General features: G+C 54.1%; 2 protein-coding genes across 9 annotated transcripts in view; one reads left to right on the top strand and one right to left on the bottom strand.

Annotated features, from left to right (window-relative positions):
- CUNH17orf100 (chromosome unknown C17orf100 homolog) overlaps positions 1 to 27,597 on the bottom strand; it is a 69,657-nt gene that overhangs the window by 15,821 nt on the left and 26,239 nt on the right. Inside the window, exon 2 of one of the 6 annotated variants that reach the window (XM_029210962.1) lies at positions 16,913 to 16,952. The exons of the other annotated variants lie outside the window; for them this stretch is intronic. The gene's annotated coding sequence lies outside the window, so the exon portion shown is untranslated. Of the gene's footprint in view, positions 1 to 16,912; positions 16,953 to 27,597 lie in introns of those variants that run through there. 6 annotated transcript variants of the gene reach the window in all.
- On the top strand, positions 1,445 to 27,586 carry SLC13A5 (solute carrier family 13 member 5). Of its 3 annotated transcripts, XM_029210946.1 has the most exons (12): positions 1,446 to 1,625; positions 7,678 to 7,806; positions 8,087 to 8,223; positions 10,545 to 10,732; positions 11,710 to 11,875; positions 13,384 to 13,506; positions 16,758 to 16,973; positions 17,801 to 17,901; positions 18,963 to 19,081; positions 20,958 to 21,119; positions 24,093 to 24,230; positions 25,416 to 27,586. In XM_029210946.1, exons 1-12 carry the CDS (start codon positions 1,524 to 1,526, stop codon positions 25,539 to 25,541), a joined length of 1,707 nt encoding a protein of 568 aa, XP_029066779.1. In that variant the 5' UTR covers positions 1,446 to 1,523; the 3' UTR covers positions 25,542 to 27,586. The 3 variants fall into 3 exon arrangements, with proteins under 3 accessions (XP_029066777.1, XP_029066779.1, XP_029066778.1); XM_029210944.1 differs by lacking the exon at positions 25,416 to 27,586 and having other exon boundaries at positions 1,445 to 1,625; positions 24,093 to 24,778; XM_029210945.1 differs by lacking the exons at positions 7,678 to 7,806; positions 25,416 to 27,586 and having other exon boundaries at positions 24,093 to 24,778.

Below are 27,597 nucleotides of genomic sequence, written 5' to 3'. Positions count from 1 at the left end.
GCCTGCACACCGCGATGAAGAGTGGCCCCCATTCGCCGCAACTAGAGAAAGCCCTCGCACAGAAACGAAGACCCAACACAGCCATAAATAAATAAATAAAAATGTAAAAATCACACCAATAATTAAATAGGTACAAACAGTGCTCAGTGCCCTGGGATGGGGGGAGGCAGGGAAACCCAGGTCTAGATGAATGAGAATTACAAAGGGGGAGGACAGAAGAAAGATACAGGAAGGGTTTGGGGGAATACCTGTCCTTAGGTGGAGGTCACAGGAGGAGACTCGTGAATTTGATTTAGGATGTGTTGAGTTTCAGGGCCTGAGGCACATCCAGGCTGGAAAAAGTTGGAAATATGGAGAATCTGCGACTCTGGCACCAGGGCTAGGTTGAAGACAGAGGATACTAATCACTAAGGAACAGGCTGTGGTTAAACCACAAACTGGGGTAGGCCTCCCCCAAAGAAAGCTACAGAACGTGAAGCCCGGCAGGCAGAGGAGAAGGGAGGAAAGAAGAAAGTGACAGGGGTGGTGGTATCTGCAACCTTGTACCTCCAGCGCACAAAACAGGGCTTAGCACAGAATAGGTGCTCAGTACTTGTCCGCAGGAGGCGGGCCGAGTGAACGAACGACCCTCTCAGGGCAGCCTTGGTTAAGTCCCTTCCTCTTGGGACCCTCGTTTCCCCTGTAGAATGGCAGTAGCTGCCGCTGTCAGGCGGGCTCAGTCCGCCTTCCGCGCACGCAGTGCCAGCAGGGCGTCGGCGGGCTGCGCCAGTGTCCGCTGGAGGGCGAAAGCACGCCGGGCTGCGGAGGACGGTGGCCTCACCTCCTCCGCGATCGCTGGAGAGTGCCCGGGATGCGCTGGGTGGGAGAGGGCGCGCTGGGGACGAGTCCTGTGCCCAGAGCAGCGCGGACACTGCAGGGAAGCTGAGGGTGGGGGGGGGGCGGGAGGGGAGGCCCGCGGAGCAGACGGCGCTGGGCGCGCGGTGGGTCGCTGCGGGAGACCCCTCCGGGGTGAGAGTGGGAGGGGCAGGAGTAACCAGGTGAAAAGGAGGGAGAGGTTGGGGAGACGGATCCGAAAGACTCAGAAACCGCTAGGGACTTTCACCTGGGACCCCGGCAGGGCCCAGGAGGGGCAGGTGCGGATTTAGAGGGGGCGCCGTACGCCTAAGCCAGCAGACTGAATGACCAATCACTCCCGCTTGGCCGTCCGCGGGAGCCTGTCTAGGGCACCGCAGAAAAGTCTCGGAGAGCCAGGAGGTGCCAGGGCCCAGACCACTCCTGGAGGGCCCGCCAGAAGCGCTGGAGTCCGTGGGCGCCGCCCGCCTCCGCCCAGAGGCAGAGTTGGGGGCAGGCTTGTCCCACCGACCCCGCGGGATTGGCCCCGCCCCGGGGCCGCGGGGAGGCCCCACCACGAGAGGCGGAGTTCCCGCCGCCCCCTCCAACCCCCTGGACTGCGGCCCCTTCTTAAGCCCGTGAAGCTACTGGCTGCCCCTCTCTCGCCTCTCCCGCCAGACTCCCTCTCCGCGATGGCCTCCGCACTGAGCTATGTCTCCAAGTTCAAGTCCTTCGTGATCTTGTTCGTCACCCCGATTCTGCTGCTGCCACTCATCATTCTGATGCCCGCCAAGGTCAGTTGCGTCTCTGGGCAGCCCCTTGGATTCTGGGCGCCGGGTGCCCAGCAGCAGGCACCGAACCCGGGAGCATTAGGTGGAGCGCACGGATTCCCGGGGGCGGGCACGGCTCCCCTGGGGCACGGAGGCTCAGGCGCTCCGGGTGCTATGGGAGGTGCCCTGCAAAGAATTCTGACAGGCATGGATCTTGGGGTTCACAGATCCCAGGGCGCAAGAACTGTTTTGGCAAGCACAGAAACCCAGAAGTTAGCACCGATCTTGGCCACACAGCCCCTCTATAGGCTCAGAATCCCCCCAGAGTGCATAGCCCAGGCCCCAGGCCCCCCAAATGCCACCTGTACCAAGAGGGAGCCTGGGGGCTTGTCTTTCCCTTCTTTCTCCTGTCTCTTCCCTTGGGGAATGGGGACTTCCCAGCTGTAGGTGGCTTCCGAGGCCAGTCGGGGACCTACACGGAAAGATCATCACCTAAGTGAACCCTGAGTGCCATCTTTGTCCCTCTCTGGCCCTCCTTTGAGCCTCGGTTTCCCTGTCTAGGATCCACATTTCTTTCCAGCTCTGAAACCTGGGCAGCCACAGCTGAGCCAGAAACCTGCTCCCAGCTGAAATGCAGGTCAGGTCGGCCTGCTTTTGCTCACTGCCCGCTGTGGAGGCGGCAGGAGGTGGGACATGGTCCCAGAGCTCACGCCTTGGGTGGCACGACGCAGGGTCTCTGGGAAGCCGTGTCCCAAGCCCTGGCCTCCTGGTGCTCCCAGGAGGGAAGCGGAGAACGAATGGCCTTGGCCACAGGGTGGGGGCGGTGCGGGGAGCCCGGGCCCAGGCCCTGCTGGGCAGTGTGCGAGGCCTGTTTGGCAGAGGCCCGAGCCCTTTGAAGGCTTTTGGCTGCTGGCTGCTCCTTCCTCATTCCCTCTTTCCACCTTTCACTCTCAGCCCAGACAGGAAACCTCAGCTCCCCCCAGCCCAAGCAGGTTTGGGAAACGGAGGAGCTCTTTAGGGGATGTTCTGAGGGCAGTCCTAGAGGAATGGGGTTGTACTGGGGTATCGGGAAGCCAATCTTTGAGAGAACTGGACTTCCACATTTCACCCATCCTTGTGATTTTATTATTTATTTATTTTACTTTTGGCTTTGTTGGGTCTTTGTTGCTGCACGCGGGCTTTCTCTAGTTGCGGCGGGCGGGGGCTACTCTTTGTTGCTGTGGCGGGCTTCTCACTGCGGTGGCTTCTCTTGTTGAGGAGCACGGGCTCTAGGCACGCGGGCTTCAGTAGTTGTGGTTTGTGGGCTCTAGGGCGCAGGTTCAGTAGTTGTGGCGCATGGGCTTAGTTGCTCCGCGGCATGTGGGATCTTCCCGGACCAGGGCTCGAACCCGTGTCCCCTGCACTGGCAGATGGATTCTTAACCACTGCGCCACCAGGGAAGCCCCATCCTTGTGATTTTAGCCAAGCCCCTGCGTTCTCTGGGCCTTGGTGTTCTTGTCTGTACGATGGGGAAAGGTGGTTTGGTTGTTGACATTTTATGGCTTTTGGTGCCAAAAGAGATTATGCTGGTTCCTAGGATGGGGGAGGGGGAGGCTGGGAGGAGCCCTTGGGTGGGCTGAACACAGACCCTGGATGGGCCAAGGACAGCAGATCCAACTAGAGTGGTTCTTTAGTTTCCACACCAACTGTGATCGGCCATATTTCCTCTGTAGAAAAAGATTTGGGGCTGTTATCATCTGTGGGAGGGAGCCAGGCAGGAGAGCTGTGATTTTAGTTCTGCTGGTGGGGAGTGAGGTTCCCTGGACATCAATTATGGCGGCTTTGCTGACCTTCCTGCTCCGGAAGAGTATGGCCGAGACCCCACCACCACTCCTGCCCATCCCATCCCCCCACACACAGGTGGCCCTGAGCTGGGACCCCCAATTCAGGCTGTGAATGCATGTCATTGACCTGCCCTGGGAGTGAGAATCAGGTGAGGGAAGAGGAGGTATCAGTAAAGGTCGTTCCAGGGGCTGACTTCATGTGCTTTCTCTCCCAGTGGTGCAGGTGACTGGGAGCCAGAACCCTGTCTGCTTGTTTTCTCCCTGTGTGCTTCTGTTTTGGTCACCCTGAAGGGCTCCCCGTCCCCACCCACGGCCACAAAGTTTGTAGGGAAACCCAGGGCAGGGGGCAGAGCAGCGGGGAAGCTGGCGAGAACCTGGCAGCCTGGGCGGCACTGTCCAAGCGGGGCGGCGACTCCCAGGGCATGTCACCCTCTGCCAGTGCCCGGGCCCCTCTCCTGCAGGCTTTCTTCTTTTCCTCTTCTCCTGCACCTTGCTTCCTTCCTGTCTTCATCTCTGCTCCACTTTTCTGCCTGTTCTCTGGGTTCTTTCTTTAAAAAAAATAGCTTTTTATTAAATAAAAAAGTAGATTCATTGTGTTATTAAAGTTATGTATTATTATTATTTTTTTTTTGCGGTACGGGGGCCTCTCACTGTTGTGGCCTCTCCCGTTGCGGAGCACAGGCTCCAGACGCGCAGGCTCAGCGGCCATGGCTCACGGGCCTAGCCGCTCCGCGGCATGTGGGATCTTCCCGGACCGGGGCACGAACCTGTGTCCCCTGCATCGGCAGGCGGACTCTCAACCACTGTGCCACCAGGGAAGCCCTATATATTATTTTTAAAGTCTGTGAAGTATAAAGTAAAAATGAAAAGACTTTCAAATCCCATAAGACACATACACAGTATGTTCTCTTAGCTACAATTTTCCATTAAGCACTATGTCATGGACGCCCTTATTTGTTAATAATTAGGTAAAAAATGAGCCATGGTTTTCTTCAGTTGTTCACTTAACGTATTTTTTGAGCCCCACTATGTGCTCTCCACTGTGCTGGGTGTGGACTTTTAAATCCCACTGTCCACTGTGAGCTCAGCTTGCAGTGCTCCTCCGGCCACATTCTCAGCTGCAGGGAAGGCTCTGAACTGACCAAGAACTGGGCTCCCATCTGCAGGTAGAATCCATCTCATTCTGCACGGTGACCAACCGCTCCTCAGGCTTCCCCAAGGTCACCTGTCCTATTCTGCTCTCTCCACAACACTCTGGAAGCATTCTAGACGAGGGAGGGTCAAGTTTGCTGACTGGTAGTATTCAGGGATGGGGCACCCTCCTGGGTCTCCTGATAGGAGCACGGAAGTGAGAGGGCAGTTAGCCTGTGTCTTTTCTGTTGGTTACTTCTGGCGCCTCTAGGAACTGTCCCGGGAAAACTGGTTACACGTGTCACCTGCCGCTTCTAAGTTCAGATAATAAAAAAATCACTTTCTGTGTGCCATATGTTAAGAATAGGTACTTTTAAATCCTCAATTTACAGGTAAGGACATGAAACAAGCAGGGGGAGGGGCCAGGGTTGGGAGTGGGAGGAATATTTTATCAAAGACGTTGTTGGGAATTGTTCTCACATGATGATAAGGAGAGAGGGCTTCCCTGGTGGCACAGTGGTTGAGAGTCCGCCTGCCGATGCAGGGGACGCCGGTTCATGCCCCGGTCCGGGAAGATCCCACATGCCGCGGAGCGGCTGGGTCCATGAGCCATGGCCGCTGAGCCTGCGCGTCCGGAGCCTGTGCTCCGCAACAGGAGAGGCCACAACAGTGAGAGGCCTGCGTACCACAAAAAAAAAAAAAAAAAAAAAAAAAAGACATTGTTGGGAATTGTTCTCACATGATGATAAGAAGAAGGAGAGTGAGTTTTAGACAGTATTACCGTTTTAAAATTCTCTACAGCACACCCTCTTATTGCCCCACCCTGCAGCGGACCATTCCTACCTCTCTCTCCCTTGACACCAAGGCCCAGAGAAGGCATAACTGAAGGCCACACAATGGCAGACAGCAGACGCTGATCAGGCCTGCCCGGTGTCAAAGCCTGGTCTTCTAACCACGTTGCTATCCTGCCTTGAGCCCAGAGGCTTCAACCAGCATTGATTCTCCCCTCCTTCCCAACAAAGGCACATCTGACAAAGTTTGGAGACATTTTTTGTTGTCACAACTGGAGAGTGCCACTGGCATCTAGCAGGGTGGAGGCCAGAGAGACTGCCAAACATCCTACCATGCACAAGACAGGCCCCCAACCCCCACCAACACAGAACCATCCAACCCAAAATGTCAGTAGTGCCGAGGCTGAGAAACCCTGCATTAGACAGTAGAGAGGTGTCCTGGGGTTCTCATGGGCTACCGAAGAAAGATTTATTTTTATCACTGACAACACAATCCAGACAAAGAACGTCTCAGCCTTCGTGTGATGTTCCATGCGTATAATATGTGTTATCTCGGGTGGTGATAAACAGTGATCGTGTGCAGGTACGTTTTCCCAGCAGTGTTGTCACAGCCCGTGCTGTGCTGGTCCGTTTCTCTAATCAGCGTTTGCAGTGTCCCTGGGGTTTCAGGCCTGTGCTGGATGCCGAGTGACACGGATTCTGCCCTCCACTGCTCACTCCACTGTTCAGTGTTCAATGGTGGGTGAAATATAATGCCAACCCAGTGTGCTAATTGCTGCGGGTGGGGGCGTGCATAGAGGAAGGACACAGACCCAGACTAGGGGCAGCAGTGAACTGAGCCCCAAGCACTCACTCCAGGCCAAAGGAATGATGTCATGTGTGAGAGCAGCTGTGGGAGGCGGAGCATCTGCCTCCGTTCCCACCAGTGCCCTGGGGTCTCAGGAGCTCGGGGTGGGAATGGGCATGGGAGATGTGGCTGGAGGGCCCTGCAGGGCCTGCTCCATCACAGAGGGTCTCCCAAGACATGCTAAGGCATTTGGCTTTTGTCCTGAAGGCAAAGGAAGGCTCCTAAACAAGGGAGTGATAAGATCCGGTTTGTAAAAAGAGAAAGAGGGAGCAGCAGTGTGGAGCGATGCAAGTAGAAAGATCGTATTAGAAGATAGCTGTGCTGTACACCTGAAATTAACATGATATTGTAAATCAACTATACTTCAATTACAAAAAAAACAACTACAGTGAATAAAACAGCAAATAAAAAAAAAGATACCCGCAGTGATGCAGGCAGAAGATGTGGCCTGAGCAAAGGCAGGGCCACAGGGTGAAGGAAGAAGGGAAAGAGGAAGATTCTGGGGCAGAAGCTATAGGTTTTGGAGGCTAATTAAACTGGAGGGGGCTGGAATAAGGGAGAAGCAGAGGCTGGTCGGTTAATAATGATTATAGTAAAAATGCTGATGAAACAAAAAACAACACAGGGAGGTGGGCATTATTATCCCTATTTTATTAGGCGATGAGATGGAGAATTAAAGTCCTACAGTGAGTAAGGGGCCGGGGCCGCGAGCGCTTGAACCAAACCCAGGTCTGTCTCACTCCAAAGCCAAGATCCCAGGAGCTAAGTAGCTAAAGGGTGTGAACAGGCAGTTCACACAAGATTAAATACGAACAGTAAAGCTTGAGACCCTTGTAACTAGAGAAGCTAATAGACGCCAAGACCATCTTCTCAGTTATAATAAAAAACAGCCCTGCAAATCCTCAGTGCTGGCCATTTTCTGAATGAGCTGGCTTAGAACACACATTTCTGGGAGCCGAGGAAGTTGGAGCAGCCTTTTGAGAAGGAAATTAGATAGAGCTACCAGGAGTTTGAGGATGTGCTTTGGGGAGCCTTCCCTAAGAATTGCACTTACTTTGTAAAATGATTTAATTTTTAGAGCAGGTCATCAAAAACAGTATTTTCTTTTTTCTCCTCTTCTTCCTCTTTCCTCCTTCTTCCTCCTCCCCCCTTCCCCCCACTTGCACTCCTCCTCCTTTTCCTCCTCCTCCTTTCTCCCCTCTTCTTCCCTGTGAAGACGTGAGGACAGATGCAAGGCTTGGAGGGGTGAGAGACCTGCCCAGGACCGCACAGCTGGGGGACAGGGAGCAGAAGCCTCTTGACGACGGGTCCTGTGCCCTCCTCACTGTCCTGAACCTGGAAGGCTGTGGTGACGGGGGCAGGGAAGCAGCGCTCCCCACTGACATGCCACCCTGTTTGGACAGTCCATGCCCTGCTGTCCCGAGCGTTCTGGGGTGGGGAGCAGGGCGGCAGCAGTTCGCCAGGCCTCAGTGCCGTCTCTTCAGTTTGTCAGGTGTGCCTATGTCATCATCCTCATGGCGATTTACTGGTGCACAGAAGTCATCCCTCTGGCTGTCACTGCCCTCATGCCTGCCTTGTTTTTCCCACTCTTCAAAATTCTGGACTCCAAACAGGTGAGCAGCCGCAGGGCATCCGAGCGGCTTCCTGCTTCTCTCCCAGTGGCTCCTTCTCCGAGCCCTTCTCTGAGCTGCCTAGGACCCGGGGGACCAGATAATACCCTGTTTGTGGGCTCTCTCTGGCATAGAGACATACCCTTGACCCTCCATCCCCATTCCAAGCTGCCCTGAAGTCAGCATGCTCTGCTCGCCTATCTCTGGGGACTTGGGTGACCCTGAGCCCAAGTAGTGTGTGGTCAGGGGGCAGGCCTGATGGGGCCTCCATGCTGTCCTGCAGGTGTGCATCCAGTACATGAAGGACACCAACATGCTGTTCCTGGGTGGCCTCATTGTGGCTGTGGCCGTGGAGCACTGGAACCTGCATAAGAGGATCGCCCTGCGCACACTCCTCTGGGTGGGGGCCAAGCCTGCCCAGTAATTACGCCTTCTCTCTCTTACCGCAGGGCTCTGCAGTAGGCCCCAGGGCCAGGGAGGGGCATGTGGCACAGGCCAGATCACCCACAGGCAAGGACTGGCCATGGCCTTACCTGGGCTTTGCAGCCAGGCAGACCTCTGGGCGGGTGGAGGCTGGATCAAGCCATGCCTGATACCCCTAGGGGCTTTGTGGGGAAAGCGGGAAAGAGATGGCTCAACTACGCAGCTCAGGGGGGAGCAGAAAGGTCATCCCTCCAAGGCTGGCACATCTATTCCCTCTGCAAAGCTGCTGCTTACCCCACCCTTCCCCCATTACTCAGTCGTCTCACCCCTCTCCAGGATCTCCCCTGACAGTCACAGGCCATTCCGACCAAGCCGTGGAGTTGATATAGCAGAAACACGTGGGTGTACCGAGCGCCCACAGGGCCCCGGCCATGATACCGGGGGCTTATTTACCACCTCATCTGACTCTCACCGCACCTCTGAGGGTTGGGGATTATTCCCATCACCCACGTTCTGTTCTGAGGCAGAGAGGGGTTAAATGGTTTGCTGACGTCACATGGGGATTAGACCGGGCCTGTCTGATGGGGCCTTGCCCCCTCTAATTGGGAACTCAGCATGCACCATTTTTTGAGGCAACGTGCTCCCTAAATGATGGCGTGACCCAGCCCAGCCCTGGGAAGGCAGGTTGGTAGCTCACAGTAAATCCCTCCTGCTACGTCCTCATGTCAAGGGCCATGCTGGGCTCTGAGCACACAGAGGCCCCGGCCCGCCCGAGCACCCTTGGCGCCTCAGCTGCCTTGAGTGAGGGCTTTGTGACTCTCCGACCTGTCACCCGAGCCCCTACAGTGATTGGCTTACAGTGTCAAATCAGAAGCCATTGCATTTTCTAGAAATGTGAGGCCTCAGAGTTCCTGTTTTCAGGATCCTCTGAGTGGTTGGCTTTTCTCCATCAGTGGGGGGGGGGGGGCTCATTCTGGAGTGTGCTGGAGCGCCTTTGCTCCCAAACCCAGGGTGCCCAAACCCACACGCTTCTCTGCTCCTTCCTGTCACCTGGCTCCTCCTCCGAGCCTGGCTTCCAGCTGTCCAGGGCACTGCCTGTGCTGGGGGCGAACTGTATGTTGAGGCCACCCTTGAAGCCTCGGAGCATCATGTTGAAGCCTCATTCATGTGAACTCTGACCCTCATCCTAGCCTGGATCCCAGCCTTTGTACTTATGGGTCCATGAGGTCTACCTGCATGGATACCAGCTAAAGCCCAGTGCAGTGCAGCCCCGAGACCCTTCTTCAGGCAAACAAATTAGTGGCCCTGGGGAGGAGCCTGACTGCAGAGGGGCATGGAGACCAAGAGGTTGAGTTCCATTTAGCCAACCACCCCTCCCAAGCTTCTCTGCTCCTGGCCTTGTGCCAAGTGTGTGGGACCCATGGAGAGGAATCAGACCTTCCCTGCTCATGTGCTAAGGAGAGAGCAGACATGGAAACAGTTTCAAATCCAGCCAGCGAGAAGTGTCCTAGAGAAGACTGAGGAGGGTGTGGTCAGCCCTACCTGGTACGCACTGGGAAGGAGGTGACAGAGAAGGGATGCTGCCTGAAGGCTTTGAGAGACCGTGAGGAGTTTTCTAGGCAGATGACACAGGTGGCACAGAGGTGGAAGGTGGGGTGTTACACGGAAAGGGAACGTTTTCTGAATACTGTTTGGGGATCTGGTCCACTGCAGAGTGGAGGGCGGCAAAGAGTGTGAATGGAGGGAGGTGGGGCAGGGGATCAGCCGTGAAGGAGGTCCCACTTCCCAGGGCCCTCCCCGGCTCATCCTACCCTTGAAGGCTGACTCCACGCAGCCCTTCTGAACTCATGAGGGGAGAGGTGGGGTCAGGGTGGGTGGCAATCTTCTAGATAGAAGTGGGAAGTTTGGTCTGCCTGCACACAGGGCTGCTCCAGCGCACCCCTAAGTCATATTAGGGCCAACTCTCCACACTGGGTCTGCACAAACTGGATGCTGGCGCTTCCCTGGCTAGATGGTGAGCGCCTTAGGACCACGACTGAGGCTCAGGCTGCCTGGTGACCCGGTAGCCAGCACAGTAGATGTCAGTAATGTTTGTGGGAGAGAGGGGCAGAGGGAGGAAGGGAAGGGAGGGAGGCAGGCACTAAAACTGCAATCCCCTCCTGGATAGCCAACCTTGAACTGGCCTCAGCACCTTGGCCCTGACCCCTGGCTTCCCTGCAGGGGGCGCCTAGCCCCCCCCCACCCCCGGCTGCTCCTTAGGGGCTGTGAGAGGTGGGGGCAGGGATTCTCCGGCTTTCCTCCCTGCCCCTCCTCTGCAGGCTGATGCTGGGCTTCATGGGCGTCACGGCCTTTCTCTCCATGTGGATCAGCAACACGGCCACCACGGCCATGATGGTGCCCCTTGTGGAGGCCGTGCTGCGGCAGATGGAGGCCATGAGCGCAGCCACCGAGGCCAGCCTCGGGGCTCTGGAGCTGGCAGACAAGGGCAAGGCCGGCGAGCTGCCAGGTGAGGCCCTGGCCAGGGCAGCCTTCCCCTCTGTTGCCAACAGCTTTAGCCACCTCCCTGCTTCCTGGAGCCCTCCTTTTAGCAGGCATGTAGAGAAATACTTAGAAGACGCTGTTTTCCTAAGTTTTAGGAATGTGATTAGTGCATAAAAGTTAGATCCTTGAGTAGAGCTTATAGCAAGCTCCTGCCCTCCGTTCCCGCCATACTGAAATGAATACGTGTGGATTTGATCATTCATTTGGGTATCTTTTGAGCACCTACTGGATGCCCCTCAACCCCTTCTACCCCTACTCATCCTCAGGGAGGCCTCCTCTGAACAGGCCAAATCCCTCCACACTCTGTTCCCGCAGGTACTGGGGTTGGTCGTCCCACCTTTGCTTCCCCGCTAGGCACCGAGCTCAGGAGAGTCAGAGAGTGCCTGTGTTTTTCTCTGTCATGTTCGCTACCCCATCCCCAGGGCCCGGCGTGGGGCCACTCAGGGCCTGTGCTGACAGCCTGATTGCCGGACCCTGGGCCAGGTCCTGGGGCTGCAGAGATGAAGCAGACACACTCCTATCGTGCAGCCCGGTGGGACGGAGTCAAGAGGCCCCTCGGAGAGTTCGTCTGACTTGGGGGAGGCCAAGGGTTGCCATTAGCCAGACACTGAGGGAGCGCAGAGAAGGGAGAGGCCTTGCTAGGAGGAGAGGACATCTGGGATGGATTTGGGCCCCTCCCTCCAGATGAAGGGAACAGCTTGAGTAAGAGCAAGGAGGCAGGAAAGAAAGGAGTGTGTCTGACGTCGCTGACTGGGCTCGCCGAGGGACGTAGCTGGGGGTCACGTGGGGCCGGATAAGAGCACTGGGCTGGAGGCAGGGGACAGAACCTGGGCGGGGAGCCGGCAGACCTGGCACGCCTGGGTCCTCAGGTCAGCGGCAGGGTCAGGAGCTGAGGCTGGGCAGGTGGTCCCCAGTGCGCCCACGGCAGTGTGCCCACCACAGGGAGCCAAGAGAATTTTGAAGGTCCCTCCATGAGGCAGCGGGAGGTCGACAGGAAGAACATATGCAAGGCCATGACCCTGTGCGTGTGCTACGCAGCCAGCATCGGAGGCACTGCCACCCTGACCGGCACGGGACCCAACGTGGTGCTCCTGGGACAGATGCAAGAGTGAGTCGCTGGCCATGCCTTTTGGGGACAATAGTGGGGGGAGGATGGGGCTGGAGGGGCCCACCCACCTCTCCCTCCTCTTCAGCTGGGCTCTGGAGCCTGGATGGGGGTGGGGGCCGCCTGGCAGGGGTGAGAGGGTGGGCCGCCATCAGCCTCTGTGGCCCAACCTCCTTGCACATGCTCAGGACCCCACAGCACAGGAGCTGATGTCCACAGACCGGGTTGCTTTCTGCTCAGGACAAGTCCTGCCTTTCTTTCCTGGGCTCAGGATTCTCGCTCAGACAGGGAATGTGGATTGAACGTGGAGCTAGTCATGGAAATTGACAGTGTAATCCAAGAAGCGGGGTCCTTGGTTAAAACTTGTAGAAAATAGATGCCCCTAAAGATGCTCCCCTCAAAGCTGGCTCACGACCTCGGTTGTTAATGGCGATGGTCCTATGACACCTGGAAAGGTTAGAGGTTAGGTCACCTGGTGCCTCACCGGCTCTTTCACTATGGCCCCTCTAATTGCCCTTGAGAGGGACGTGTGCCCCTGTGAGGCTCCAGGTGGACCATGGGGTGGTTTAGAACTTTCCAGCCTTGGCCACAAAGGGACCCAGGCTTTGAGGACCCAGTTCTGTTCTTGGTCTTGTGCCGGGTGGGGCTTGGGTCACAGAAGTGAGAGGAACCTGGGTCCTGCCCATGGGATACTCGTGGGCAGCTGAGGGTAGCAGACACCCAGAGAGTTCTGGTGGGTTGTGTAAATGAAAATAAGTACAAATTGCAGTGGGCGCAGAGGGAAGGAACAGAAGTACGACGGTGCCCGTCCTGTGCAGACAAACACCCTGGACGGGTCGGGAGGGCAGCTGGGAGGTGGGAAGGGCGGGCCTGCAGACACTCGAGATCCAACAAGCAGAGTGTTTTGCTCCTGCGAGTGTTTTCTGTAATGACAGTCTTATGGTTTCCCCTGAAGTTCCTCTGGGCTGAATGGGAAAAGCTCTGTGGCTAGTTTGACACCCCTGGGCTAAAGGGAGCAGTGCCTGAGGTTGGGGGCGGAAGTGACCCTCCTCCAGCCCCCAGGAAACATCTTCTGGTCCCACCCTGGGAAGCTTTTGAGATTTGATTTCCTAAGGGGGGGCCTTCCCTTGCAGAAGCCCACGGGGTGAGGTTCTGAGGCATCTGTGGACCCCCTGAAGCTGTTGGCCAAAATCTGTGTGTACAAAGGGGTATTTTTCTGGACTGAAGGGCCATGCCTTTCGTGAGCTTCTCAGCGGGGTGTGGACCTCCAGGAGGGGCAGTTGGTCGCTCCTCAGGCTTGCCTTGTGTGTGGCTGTGTTCTGGGGCCCCTGCTTGACTGGGGTAATGCTGAGGGACGGGTGTGGGTGGCTGGACTTCAGGAGGAGGGGGCCCCGCTCCAGACCACCTCTCGGGGCCCGGCAGCTGCTCAGCCTCCGCCCGCAGGGTACGGCCCGCCCGCTCTCCGCAGCTCAGTGTCTGGTAGAGATGTGGACCAGCATTTTCCCCTTCAGATTGTTTCCTGACAGCAAAGACGTCGTGAACTTCGCCTCTTGGTTTGGATTTGCCTTCCCTAATATGCTGATCATGCTGCTGCTCTCCTGGCTGTGGCTCCGGTTTATTTATATGAGATTCAAGTAAGTTTGAGATGCTTATGGCACAGAGGATCTAACCGTGCCTCGGCTCAGTAGGGGAGTCTACAGAGTCCCTCCTGTCTGGCCCTGAGCATTTCTGCAGCCCCATCTCCTGCTAGTTTGCCCTCCAGTTCGCGCTACCCCTGCTGCTCACCGTGCCTTTGCACATGCTGTTCCCTCTTCCTGGAATGCCACTCCCTGCCTTCCTACCTTCCAACCTCCTCAGTCCTCAAGGCCAGTTCAAATGCTCCTTCCTCAGCGACACCTTTCCCAACTCCCCCTACCCCCATTCTGATTCTGACGGATTGCCTGCTCGCTGTTCCGGACTTCCCTGGGCACACCACGCCTTGCCCCTTGGCACCTGTAGTCATGCTCCAGTGCCATCCCTCCCCTGACCTGAGCTCCTCTGTGGCCTGCGGTAAGGCCTCTCTGACCCCTACACCCGGCCGGGCTCCCAGCCCAGGGAGAAAGAGTAGGTGTATCGTTGTCAAAGCAATTAACAAGAAACTTTGTTCTTGGTGCCAGTCAACACTGCTGGACAGACTTCCACTTGGCTGCCAGTGTCTGTCAGGCCAGGTCACAGCAGACCTCCTGATAATATCCACATCAGTCCAAACCCAGATTTACTGAATGCTTACAATGTTCCCAGCAGCGCACAGCTTCTGCAAAGTTTACCTTCCAGTTCCCAGCACACAGTTGACCAAGAGTCAACCTTGTCAGCAGCCAGACTTTGGACAGAAACCATGATGTGTGGCTGACAAATACCTCAAAATGTTGTTGTCATTTTTAAATGCACAAACTTCTCTATGGCATGAAGGTGGCCCTCTCACACTGGAGTATAAAGTACCTAGCTGTGAGCCATGTGCTCTGTGCCTTAATTCACATGGCGCTTGAGCCCAGCAAAAAAACAGAGGCCTATGCGACCAAGAGATCTCAGAGCTGAAAGGTAAAAGCGCCCACGAAGACCTGTGAGTTAATGGGAAAAAGGGGCACTCTGGTTAAGTTTTCTCCTGAAGGAGGAACTGTTTTGAAGACTGCCATTAAAAAAATCTCTGTCCATAATCAAAGCAGCCATAATGACGACATAACGGTAGCTGTAGGCATTCGTCGCACACCCCACCCTGCCCGGTGTCCGGGCCCCCATGTGAAAGGGAAGCTGCTCCTACGGGTACTTGGCTGCACAGTTTGAATCCCTCATCTGGTTGGTCGTGGACAGCAATGTCAGGGTCATTCCCTCCAGCCTAATTCTGAAAAACTCTATCTTCCTGAGTCTATGGGCAGCTTCCTAGGCCACATCCAGCCAAGGGAGCCACAGACCCTCCCAAGAGCACCCAGGACTCTTGGGATATTCCTGCTGGCTTACACCCAACTTTCCTCACCAGGCTAAGCCCTGAGTTAGGCATGACGGTTCTTCTGGCCCCTGCCACGGGGCTCGGGGTCCCTTTGCCTCTCCTGCAGCGCACTGACCCAGTTCATCATGCACCCACCCAGCTCCCGGGGCCCCCACAGGAAAGCTGGATCCATCTGCCTGCATCTCGTGCCAGCCCAGGGGTCACCAGACGGATAAACCCAAAGATGAATGTGAAACCACTTAGTGTGAGAGGGACCTGAAGGCCTGGGGGCACCACTGCAGGGGGCCGGCACTGGACAACTGCATATATGATGCAGCCCCCAGAGTCTGCAGCCAGTGTGGTGTCGGGATGTGTCTCCAGCATCAGACAGGGGCTGGGCAGCTACCAAAGTCACCCCTTATCCTGGAAGCCTGAAGCCTCTGGTCCAGCCCCCGAGTCTCGAGAACGACAGGTGGCAGCAGATCGCTAGTGGGTGGAACACAGACGCTCTCATGCCAAGGGGGCGAGGACAAAGAGGCCAGCTCCCACGCCAGCAGAGCCATCCCCATGCTGGATGATCTGGAGGGTGTCCCTAGCGGGTGACCCTGAGGACAAACGTCCTTGCCCCTTGTCCAGAACGGAGATCTTGGCCAGCTGTGCAGACCTGAGTCCCCATCACTGCCACTTCCTTTCCTAACCCCTGAGCACCGCGGGAAGCTGTGTCCCAACCTCGAGTCCCTGCTCTAGGCCGTGCCCCATGCCCCGCATGGCCCTCACCCTCTCAAGGGTGGTTCCCGTCCAGCCCTGGCTTCAGCATTCGGCACCTCAGCATGTATTCCATTAACCCCTGTGCTCCTAAGAAGTCTGTTTTAGGGTCCCAGGAAGGACTCCCACAAGGGAAGCCTCTCTAGGGATAATCCTCTTGGCCTTGCCCCCCACCTTCAGGCTGACGGGGGCTGGAACGTGTGATTGGAATCCTCAGCGGACCCCTCGGGGTTGGCATCCTGTGTGCCAGTGGCCCCAGTCAGCCCCTCCCCAAGGCTAGGTACCCTCTATAACTCCTCCGAGATCCCTCCTCCTTCCTGCCCCCTCCTGCCAACACTCCCCAGGGAAGTCCTGCAGGGTGCCCTGGGCAGGCGTGTTGGCCAATGGGCACTGGTTCCTAGGGAGCCCATCCAAGAGCAGGACCTGGCTGGCTTCCCTCCTGCCTTAGCCACAGCTACTACGAGCCCCAGAGTCTTCTGGGTCCTTAATCCTACATGTCAGCTCCTTGCAATGCAAGTACCCACCCTGTTCCTGCCTGACCCAGTCTGCTGGGACCTGTCCTTGTTCCTTGTGTCCTCTTGAGCCACCTGCTGATGGGGACTGGCATCCTGGCACCATCGAAGGTAGCTCCAGGCCGCAGTGGGAGAAGGAAGACAGAGCACGTGAAGGAGCCTCGGCCCCACCTTGTGCCGGTTCCAGATTTCTCACGGCCACCCCCAGATGTCGGCAGCCACCGGTCCCTAGGCGACTGGCACCTGCCGGGACCCCCTTGCCAGCAGTGGCCTTGGCTCTGCTTCCGATGCTCCTGTCCATCCCCTGTTCCCTGTTTTGCTCAGCCTCCCACCCTCCTGACCGTCCTCTCCTCCTACCTCCACTGTCCCTGACACCCCACCTGTGCCATCTCAGGCTTCTTCTGGGGGCACCCTGGGGGCATATGCTGGGCCCATAAAACAGAGACTTTGCCCCACTATGTCCTTGAGGTAGGGTAGGCAGATGACAGAATTGGGGAGTGGGAAGGGACTTGCTCAAGGGCCCCCGGGGGACAGGCAGCCCTGTGTGGCTTCCTATCACGTTCTGCTGCCCAGTGTTCACGCTTCCATCAACCAGCCCTGAGTCAGCCAGAGCGCCCCGCCATCCTCTTGTCTTTGCACTCTCTAGTATTAAAGAGTCCTGGGGCTGCGGGCTGGAGAAGAAGAGTGAGGAGAAGGCTGCCCACGAGGTGCTGTGGGCGGAGTACAGGAAGCTGGGGCCCCTCTCCTTCGCTGAGGTCAACGTCCTTCTCTGCTTCTTCCTGCTGGTCGGCCTGTGGTTCTCCCGGGACCCCGGCTTCATGCCCGGCTGGCTGTCAATCACCTGGGTGGAGGGCAAGACAAAGTAAGTGACTCCTCCGACAGCGCGCCCCCATGGCTCTCCTCCTTTTCTGCTGTCCAGTTCTGGAGCACTCTGTTGGTTTCTGGACTCATTTATGTCTCACCAGTCTTCCTGACAAGCTCACAGATGTGTTCTTGTGGCCCCTCTTGCCCCAACAGGCTGGCAGGGTAGCCAGGCTGTGATAGAGAGAGGTCGGTTGGGCTGGGACTGGGGCTCTCAGCGCTCTGGTTTCCAAGTCTCTGTTCTGCCATCTTTCCTTTCTCATCTTTCTTCAGGTCCGGGCGAGTCCCTCTGAAGACACACATCCTTGGGTCCAGAAGCTTCTTTAGACAGAGACTTGGCAAAAGGGGGGATATGAAGTTTCTCTCCTGGCTAAGATGTTATGTGGTCGGAATGGAAGAAAGGTTGAGAAACATGCATATCCTAGAAAGGGCAGGAGATGTGGACAGGGAGATTGCTGCCTGTTACTGCTCATTCCATTTTGAAGGTCTGCTTGGGGTAGCCCCAAAGTCCTTGTGGCCACCCTGGTGAACCCAGAATCCCAGAGAATCTGGTTGGGAAGAGCTCATGAAGTTCACCTATGGAGCAACACAGACAGAGAGGGAAGTGAGCCGCTCAGAGCCACTCGAAGTTGGTGGCAGAGCTAGGCCAAGAACGCGGGAGTCTCAGTGTCCAGCCAGGATTCAGTCTACCTCACCCCTCCTGATCTTGGCCTTTGGGGTTCCAGTTTTCTTACTCAGATGAGCCTGTTTCCTCACGTGGGAGCAGGCTTGCTGCATGACTGTCGTGTAGCCAAGATGGGCTAATCCCATGTGCTCCTCCCTGCCCAGGTATGCCTCCGATGCCACAGTGGCCATCTTTGTGGCCATCTTGCTATTCATTGTGCCTTCGCAGAAGCCCAAGTTCAACTTCTGCAGCCAGACTGAGGAAGGTAAGGCTCCTGTCCTGGCCTCGCATTCATCAGGGTTGGGGCCCGGCAGCAAGGGATCTCCATGGTGTTCCCTGGGCCCGGGAGGGAGAACATCTCACCCTGCTGAAAAGGACTGTGGCTAGATTACAAAGTCTGGGCACAGCGTATTTTCCAAGGCTTCTCTGCATATTGTTTAGTGCAAAATTTCCTCTTTTGCTTTTTAAACATTTGAAATCGTATTTATTTGACAACAGGAACAGAAAGAGATTTCACATTTCCCATAATGCCATCAGTATTTTGGGGGTTTCTCTCTCCCTCTCAGTCTTTGTTAATATGCATATATATTATATGGCTATAATCAAAACACACATAATTTCAATCCTGTTTCTTTACTGGTTTTTGTTTTCATGCTTTTGCTCGTGGTTATGCTAGAAACATTTCCTGCTATTGCCACAGTCTTCCAATTCATTTTCTCTAATAACGGCATTATATTGTATCGGGGGCTGTAACCATTCCCCTGTCATGGAGCATTCTGGCTGTTTTGAATTCTTCATTATTATAAATAAATGTTTTCGTGAATATAGCTTTTTCTTTGAGGGTGTTTCTTCTTTAGGATAAATTTCTAGCAGTGATTGCAGCTGGGGTAAAAGAGTATATATGTCTTCAAGGCTTTTAAAATGTATTGGTAAATTGCTTTTCAAAAAGACTGCACCAATTTATAACACTAACAGGAGTGTATAACAGCGTTACCATACCATGTCTTTACCAGCAGCGGGTGTTGTAGTGATTACCGTAAATTTTAGCTAATTTACAGATATAAGACGGCACTCATTGTCCTTGCAGGCTTTTATTCCCCTGCATTAGATCTGTTTTATCTCTTTTGCTTGCTAATGCTGCTCTGGGCTATGTATGGGTTTTTGTTTTGTTTTTTTTCCTGGCCACGCTACGTGGCTTGTGGGATCTTAGGTCTCCAACCAGGGACTGAACCTGGGCCCTCAGCAGTGAAAGCACGGAGTCCTAACCACTAGGACTGCCAGGGAATTCCCAATGTATGTGTGTGTGTTTTTATCATCTCTTCTCAGAAATGAAAACACCATTTTATCCACCTCCGCTGCTGAATTGGAAGGTGGCCCAGGAGAAAGTACCCTGGGGCATCGTGCTGCTCCTGGGGGGTGGCTTTGCTCTGGCTAAAGGATGCGAGGTAACTTCTCCACTGTGGGCTGCCTAGGGCCCCTTCCTTCACCAAGAGGGCAGCTGAGAACTGCTGCACCCCTCCTTCTTGGCACCCCAGGCCTGTGCCTGTGTGTTTCTGTGTCTGTCTTCTCCATGTAACTGTTCATTTCTTGAAGACAGGGCCTCTGCCTTGTCATCTAGGTACCCTGCACCATGAATAGTGCCTGGAATAGAGAAAGTACTCTCTGAGTGATTTTCAGAAATGAGTGAATGAGTGACCCTGGTTAGCCAAAAGGGATGGGGGATGCTGGGAGGTCTCCTGTGGGGTTTGGTAATAACAATCTCTGCTTTGATTTATTCTAGGCAGATCTTTCTTTCAAGTCTTTGTTGATATGGTTGCCATTAAAAATTTTTTTTCTCTAGCTAGGTATGTAGTGACATAGGAGGAGAGGAAGAGTTTTTGGGGGAAAACACCCAAAAATGCAACTTTCTTACCTCCCCCCTTCCCTGATAGGGAAGAAATGAGCCAGAGGGAGGGATGCTTGGTGCTGCTCTCCTCTGTCCAACCGTTCATCCATCTATCCAGGAATAGAGCGTAATACATAGACTTGGTCTATCTTATTATTGCTGTTTCCTCAGCATCTAGGACAGAGCCTGGCACATAGTGGGTACACAACTATTATTTGGATGAACAGATCCATCCATTTAGTCACCTCTCCATCCATTTCTCATTCGCTCATTCATTCATCATCAAACCTTCCTATCATGTCTGTGTTAGGTCAGGCACAGGAATTACAGAGGAGATTGATATATGGTCCCTGTTCTTGAGGATTTCACAGCCTAGAGAGGGGGGCATGTTTGGAAGAGCATTTCAGAAAGAAGTGACACATGAGTAAAGAAATCAGCGTGTTGTATCCAGCTGAGGAACAGCAGACGATAAGGCTGGTGAGGCTCACAGAAGCCACTTCACTGAGGGTCAAGATAGGGAGTGTGGACCTTATTCTGAAGGTGGTGGGTAGCTACTAAAGGGTTGAGGCCAGAGAGTAACTTGGTCAGATCTGCACTTGGGAAAAATCTCCTGGATGTCTGAAGTGGAGGCCTAGGCCGGACAGGGGTTGGGGAAGACCCAGTAGATGCTCCATAGCCTTCATCTAACACAGGCTCAGAACACTGGACTCCATGGACCATTGTCTCCTTCTTGAAACTCCTTCTTCCTTTGGTCCCCAAGACATCATTTTCTCCTGTCTACTTCTAACTCTGACCATTCCTGCCCTGCCTCCTTGGTTGACTTTTCCTCTGTTCTCCCTTAAATATGAGTGTTCCTGAAGGTTCTGTCCTTGGCTGCTTCTTTGTTCAGGTTTCATTCTCGCCCTGGACAATCCATTCTTAGCCTAAAGCCCCAAATCTAAATTCCCAATTTCTGGCTCAAATCACTCTCTTGAGCTTTAAGAACTGTGGGAGACAGAGAGGAGATGATGGACATGAGATGTTTTGGGTGACATGGTGACTGGGCATAAGAAATAAGGGGGACAGAGGCCCCAGGATGACCCCCTAGCCTTCTAGGTTGGACACTAGGTGAGTCTGGTCACTGGGCTGGGGAGCCCGGGGGAGCAGAAGATGAATTCAGGTTGGGGCCTGTTGGGTCTGACACGCTCATGGGATATCTGGGCGGGAATCCAGACAGCAGACCAGCTGGGCTGGAAGTGAGGATTTAGGAGGCCGCAGAGTGAGGGTGGAGACTGAAACTGTGGGTATGAATTAGATCACCTGGTAATGTATGCGGAGAGAGAGAATCAGCAGTGAAGGTGGGCTGAGCTCTTTGGGGACAGATGAAGGTCCCTCCAGGCTCCGGAGGAACTGTGAGCCACGAGCCCTGTGGTGACTGCCCTCCCTGTATTTCCCAGGCCTCGGGGCTGTCAGAATGGATGGGGAAGCAGATGGAGCCCTTGCATGCTGTGTCCCCAGCAGCCATCACCTTGATCTTGTCCACACTCATTGCTGTGCTCACCGAATGCACAAGCAACGTGGCTACCACCACCCTGTTCCTGCCCATCTTTGCCTCCATGGTAAGTAACCCTGCTGGGGGTGATGACCCTTAGTCGTCATTTCATAGGAAGCTGACCATATCCTGGGTCCCTAGAGAGGCAGTGACATCAGGGGCCCAAGCCTGGCCAGGCTCTGGAGACCTGGGTCCTGAGCCCTGCTCCAACACAGACTTGTGTGCCCTTGATGGCCCTGGGCCTGCGCTCAATGCTTTGCTGGTTCTTCTTTGTATCCTCCACGCTGACCAAAAGTGCTAAGCAACAACCAGGTGCCCTAAATTTATTTATAAATGTAACAGATTATTTCTCAAGCTGGGGAGACAGGGCTTACACCAAGGATGCCATGGGGGAATGATAGAGGGTCTCTCAGAATACAGCACAGGAGAGCAGAGGGCCTGCAAGACAGGGGGACACCATTGGCTGGAACCCACCAGGAAGAATCTTGGGGGAAATGGAGCCTGGGAATGGTGAGAGGGGAGAGGACGTTCTGGGAAGATGGAGTAGCCCACATAAAGGAAATGAAGTGCATGACTGAAAACTCCCAGAAGCCTTGCTTGGCAAGCTCAGGGATTGGGGATCAGTGGGCACTGAGCCCAGAGAGGCTGTGGGTGGTGGTGGATGGGGATGCTGAGTGCCAGGCTAAAGAGTTGTGTTCCGTGGGCAAGCATGTTTTTGAACTGGGACTAAGAAGAAAGCAGAGCTTACAGGAAGCTCGACTGTGACCTTCTCTTGCATTTCCTTTCGTCACTCATCACTTGGCAGTACCAACCTCAAGGTGGTACAGAAAAAGCCCTAGGTTCGGAGTCAGAAGACCTGAGTTCAAGTTGTGGGATCCTCAAACCCGTCACTCGAGTTCTTTCTCCTACTCTTGTGCTGAGGGTCAAGTAGGATGAGGCCTATGAAAACCTGCTATAGATGTAAAATGAGCTGGGGAGAGGCTGGGGCTGTCATTCTGGAGTTGGGAGGACAGACTTACAAAGGCCTCAACACAGGATTTTGAAGTTGGTAAATTTTCATTCAGTTGCCAGGGTGTCCACGTGTATAAAAAGCAAACCCAAGTGATTTTCTCCTTTTATTCCAAGAGAAGATGGAAGTATTAGAAAGAGCAAGGTGGCCCATCTCCCCCTCCCCTAAGCAGGCTGCCCAGGGCGAAAAGATGCCGAGGAATGTCTTCTGATGCTGGTCGTGCCATAGTGAGGACTCCTTCCCCTAGTAGAGGCCTGGCTTTGTCACCTCCAGACACTAGTCAAATGGGGGTCTTCACCTGAGAGGGTGGCCAGGCCCTTCGAAAACAAGCTTTTCTAGAATCCTAAGTCCTGACTTAGATTCCACACAGACCTCACACTCCTGCCTCAGCACCCACCTGCAGGCAAAGGGAAGGTGGTGACCCCCCAGCTGGGTCACAGAGGCACATGGGGTGCATACCCCATGGGGAAACCAGGAAGCAGACTGGTTCCTCTCAGTTACTCCTAGGAGTGTAACTGGCGCAGCCTTTTCAGAGACCTGTTTACCCATGGGAACCATAACCTGAAACCCGCTCATACCCTTTGACTCTGGGAATTTAAAATTTTTTTTCCAATAAAAAAAAGTATTTATTTTTTCCTATGGTTTAGAATATATCAATACAGTGATACATGTATATATGTTATAATAAAACCCCCTATATTAAAAGTATATGCTAAAATACTTTCCTGATAGTGGTGAAAATAAAGAAAATTGGAGGCCACTGGTAAAAAAAAATTATGTACATATTTATATTTTGTGCATAGAAAGGTTTAAGATATAAGGTTTGTGAAAATAAAATGACAAGGATTTAAAAAAACCCTACTGCTAAGAGATTATACCAGACTCTGGGAATTTTATGTCCAGGAATCTGTCTTAGGAAAATCATCAGAGATGCCTACAAGCTTAAATTATAAAGATGCACATCAAAGAATTATTTGTTATAAAAATACTTCCATAATAGCAGAGATTGGTGAAATAAGTTATCATATATTCATACAATGTAATACTATCAAGCCATTAAAAAAAAAAATCACAGTCCTGAAGGGTATTTCATAAAATGGGAACACATAATTTTTCAAAGCTGAAAATGTGATACATACACATAGCCAGAAAATGTCTAATAATACCAAAGAGTATACAGACCCTTACGCTCTAGCTTCCTCCCTAGAGACAACTCCTGTTAAATGGCACTATTCCATGGTCCTGTTCTGCACCTTATTAAATCTAATCATATATCTTGGAGATCCTTCCATTGTTAGCACATAAGACCTACTCAATTCTTCTTTTCAGCTGCAAACTATTCCATTGTTTGTATATATGTATTTTATTTGACCGTCCTGCTATTGATGGCCGTCGAGTCTGTTTCCTGTGTGTTTTGCTGTTACAATATTGCACTGAACATCTCTGCATATGTGTCTGCTCTCATGTGCAAGTAGATCTGCATGATAGATTATTAATTTTGATATTGACAGACATTACAAATTATTATATCATTCATTCATTCAACAAATATTTATGAGCATCTGTCTACTCTGTGCTAGATGTGGCTGAATTTTAAGCTTTGAACAGATGGATACCAAATTTCATACACAAAATGATCCCAAATGTGTACAAAAACACATCCATCCAGAGGCACACACACAGGTGAGAGATGTGGTCCCTGCCCTCTAGGCTCTCTCTGTGTCAGGACAGACCTACATGTGCACACATGGGCTGCAGGAGTGCCCAGCATGGTCTCTGGCACATAGTAGGTGCCCAAGAAGTATATGCTGAGTGAATTGAGGGGGTTCAGAAAGGCTTTCCGGTAAGTTTAGCCTTCAGGGTCCAGCAGAGTTATCATCCAGCTGTGGCAAAGGGTAGAGGAGCCAGCAGGACAAAGGCACAGAGATGGGAATGTACACAGTACATCAGGGAAAAGCTTTTTAGAGTGATGGTCCCCAGGAGCTTTTGTTTTCTGCATCTGTGACGTTGTAGTGCTGTGTTTTTCCCCAGTCACGTTCCATTGGCCTCAACCCGCTGTACATCATGATCCCCTGTACCCTGACTTCATCCTTTGCCTTCATGTTGCCCGTGGCCACCCCACCTAATGCCATCGTGTTTTCCTATGGACACCTCAAGGTTTCCGACATGGTAACGCAGCCGCTTTTATTCACTCCTATCAGCTATGATGCTTTTGTCATGAGGGATGCCCCATTTATTAATGACTTGTGGTGTCAAACAGTTTGGGACCAAATGTCCAGACCTAACTCATTATTTGCATTTATATGCAGCTTTTTTCTTCTTTTTTGACATGATCTCTTATTTCATAGACTGTTCTGTCTCCCAAAGCTGAGAGGTGGGTTACAGAATCTCCCACCTGGAAGTGCCCGAGCAGCCACCAGGGGAGCCTTCACTGAGCACTTGGAAGGGGTGAGGGTGGGAGTCCCACATGGACAAGATGGACTTCACAATCTAGTAAGAACCCGTGAGGACAGTCAGGAGGGGCAAGGCTGAGATGAGGGGAAATGTTAATGACAGCCAGAGAGATTGACAGAGGTGTCTACAGACATGGAAGCAGGCAGGAGGAGAGACACCACTGCCTGGGAGCAGATGCTGCCTTGGAAACAAATGCTGCCAAAGGAGGAACTCTTCAGTTCTGCTTTGGCTTTATCCCAGCCTCCGGTGGGAGGAGGGCGGCTCTGCAGCTCCGGAATGGGGAGAGGCAAGTGGGCAAACAGGGGAGGCCAGGAAGGCGGGTCCCTCCCTCGGCCCAATCGGGTGTTAGTTAACTCAGAGCCTCCGCTGGGTATCTTTGGGACTCCCTGGAGCATTCTCACACAGAGGGTGGGTCCCAGAAACCAGGAATTGCAAACTCAATTCCAATCCCCAGTGAAAACTCTGCCACAGGGCTCGAAAGCAATGGTTAGTGAGCACCCAAAGAACGCAGAGCATGCCCTAGAAAGGCCAGCACGTGCCTGTGGGACGGTGAAGGCGCTGGGGTGAGCGCTGGACCTGCAGTCAGACCCGGGCCCCTCCAGTCACTCCCTCGCCTCCCTGAGGCCCAGTTTTCCAAACGTCCCAATGGGCCTGAAGAGCCCACCTGTCCTGCCTGTTTCCCAGGCTGCTTTAGCAGTGGTGCTTCTTACTGGACACCAAGTTGCTCTGCCTGGGGGGTGGGGTGAGCACAGGGCCTGGCCCAGGGACGGGAGGCCCAGCAAACAGTCTGTCTGTCCTTTGTTCCCTTCTCCCAGAGTGCTGGTTCCCAAGGCCCATTCACCTTTGTTCTGACAGCCTGGCAGACCCGAGGGTGCTGACTCTGACCCTGTTTTTTTCCAGATGAAAACAGGACTAATAATGAACGTCATTGGAATCACCTGTGTATTTTTGGCCGTCAACACCTGGGGACGGGTCATATTTGACTTGGACAGTTTCCCTGACTGGGCTAATGTGACAGCACATTGAGACTTAGGAAGAGCCGCAAGACCACGCCCAAGGACCCTGCCCTCCTGAGGACACCCGAACCTTCCAGTACAACTTGTAGCAGAGCTTTGGGGTTCATGCCCCAAGGTGACCCCATGATGCCCACACCCCACGGAGACCCAGCCAACGGGCCACCTCTTCCTCCAAGCCTGGGGTCTCAGCTGGGGATGGGTGTCTGGAGGGCAGGCTCGGAAGTGAAGGGAGCCTCCCATAAGGCTGCTGGCGTCCATCTTTCCTGGGGGCCTGCCATCATCTCTGGGACAGGCAGGGTCCCACCCCCACTAACCCTCGAGCTGGCCCCATGGCTGGGCTCTGGTGTTCTCTCGTCATCCAAATGGCAACCAGATCCCAGCTCTGGAGGTGAGAAAACAACCTTCCAGAGCCTGTGTCTCTCCCAGCTTACCTCGGGCTGCCTCAGATCCCTCCCGTCACTCGGAAGGGACAACCCAGCCTGGGGACAAAATGTCCGGTCCTGGGAAGCTTTCCACTGCTGGAGCGAGTGGGAATCAGAGCCTCCTGGGACCACCAGGAGTATGGTGCCACCGCCAAAGGATGAGGAATTTGAGTCGATAACTTCCGGACGACACCACCTGCAGCACCCCACTGACAGTTCACTGCTCCATTTGAACTGACAGGTTGGACCCCCTTCCCAGCTCTGTGGGGCACCTCCTTCAGCTCCTAGGCCCCTCTATTGTCTGGCCGACATTTGCTGGAATCCGCCCCTTTTCTCCCAGGCAGGTCAGTTTGGCTCTTCCGGGAGATGCTTTTCCTGCCCCATGACAGCTGGGATCACACTCCAAGTATGGGCAGTGATGGCCTCCTTTGGGGCCACAGGCGGAGGTCTAGGTCCTCCCTCACCTGCAGACCCAGAGCGAATACCTGTTAACCGCCAAAAGCAGGGTTCCTTTAGGGTTTGTCTGTCACGCCAGAGTTTGGGCACCTCTGGGGAAAGCCTCCCTCTGCTGACTGGTCTTGACAGTCTAGCCTGCTGCTGACAGAGCATCGTTGAGAACAAGCAGTGCCCGGCGGTCCCTGAGCAGACAGCCCCTGCCCATGAGTGAATCTCCCTGAAGTTGCTGGACAGACTCCAGAGTGGTCTGGGAACCCTCAGAACAACCTGTGAGAGACACATGAGAGAATCCTATCCTCCTACCACCAACCCAATTTCCCTTCCTTCTTGTGCTGCTCCATTGATGGTATTTTTCAGAGCAGGAGAAAGTATGGGAACCCAAGGAACCCCCATGCCCCACCCGAGGACCAAGCATACGCCACCGGGTTCCTGGGTGGGACGATGTCTGAGCGCCCAGTCTGTCTCCCACGGAAGGTGCACGGCGCTGTCTCTGGCTTTCTGCTGTGTGTAGGGTGGGGGCGGGCAGGCAGGTGGATGAATGAACACTTACTGCCCACCTCCAGTGTGCCAGGCCTCCCCGGCCCTGGTGCATCGGACAGTTATCTCATTCAGTCTTTGCAGCAGCCTGCGAGATAGGCAGGCATTATTAACCTCCTCTGTCTTTCATTACTACTGGGGCTCAGAGAGGCCAGGCCATGTCCAAAGTCACACATCAAGTTAGTGGTGGCTAAGGTTCCAATATGGATCTTCTGCTGCCATGTCCACTGCTGCTTCCTTAGCCATTAAGGGCCTTGGCCTTACAGGGACGGTAGGGAAAGGTGGGTGGCCAAGAGCACATCTACCCCAAGGCCCTGCCTGCTCAGGGATCATTCACAAGAGCCCTTTCTGCTGCCTCCTCTGCGATGGGCTTAGGTCAGTCCTGGAACAGACAGGGCTGGTCTTTGCCCAGAGAAATAAAGCCTTTGGTTGGAGAGAGCAGTATGGAAATGGCTACCTGCTCCCCTGCCAAGATAAAACCGACCCACCCCTCTATCACTACTCCCTACACTGCCGCTGTTGATGTGTCTGCCCCACCAGTGAGGGCTCCCAAGGACTTGCACTCCCTGCTGGGTCCAGTGCTAGCCCTATGGCTAATCCACAGCAGACCACCACAAGTGTGATTGGTAAATAAATGATTGATCAGTGTTG

Source organism: Monodon monoceros, unplaced genomic scaffold (genome assembly GCF_005190385.1).
Source record: "Monodon monoceros isolate NGI ecotype Baffin Bay Population unplaced genomic scaffold, NGI_Narwhal_1 Super_Scaffold_9, whole genome shotgun sequence".
Taxonomy (NCBI): domain Eukaryota; kingdom Metazoa; phylum Chordata; class Mammalia; order Artiodactyla; family Monodontidae; genus Monodon; species Monodon monoceros.
Note: the sequence above shows the minus strand (reverse complement) of the source record. Positions and strands in the feature narration are given on the sequence as shown.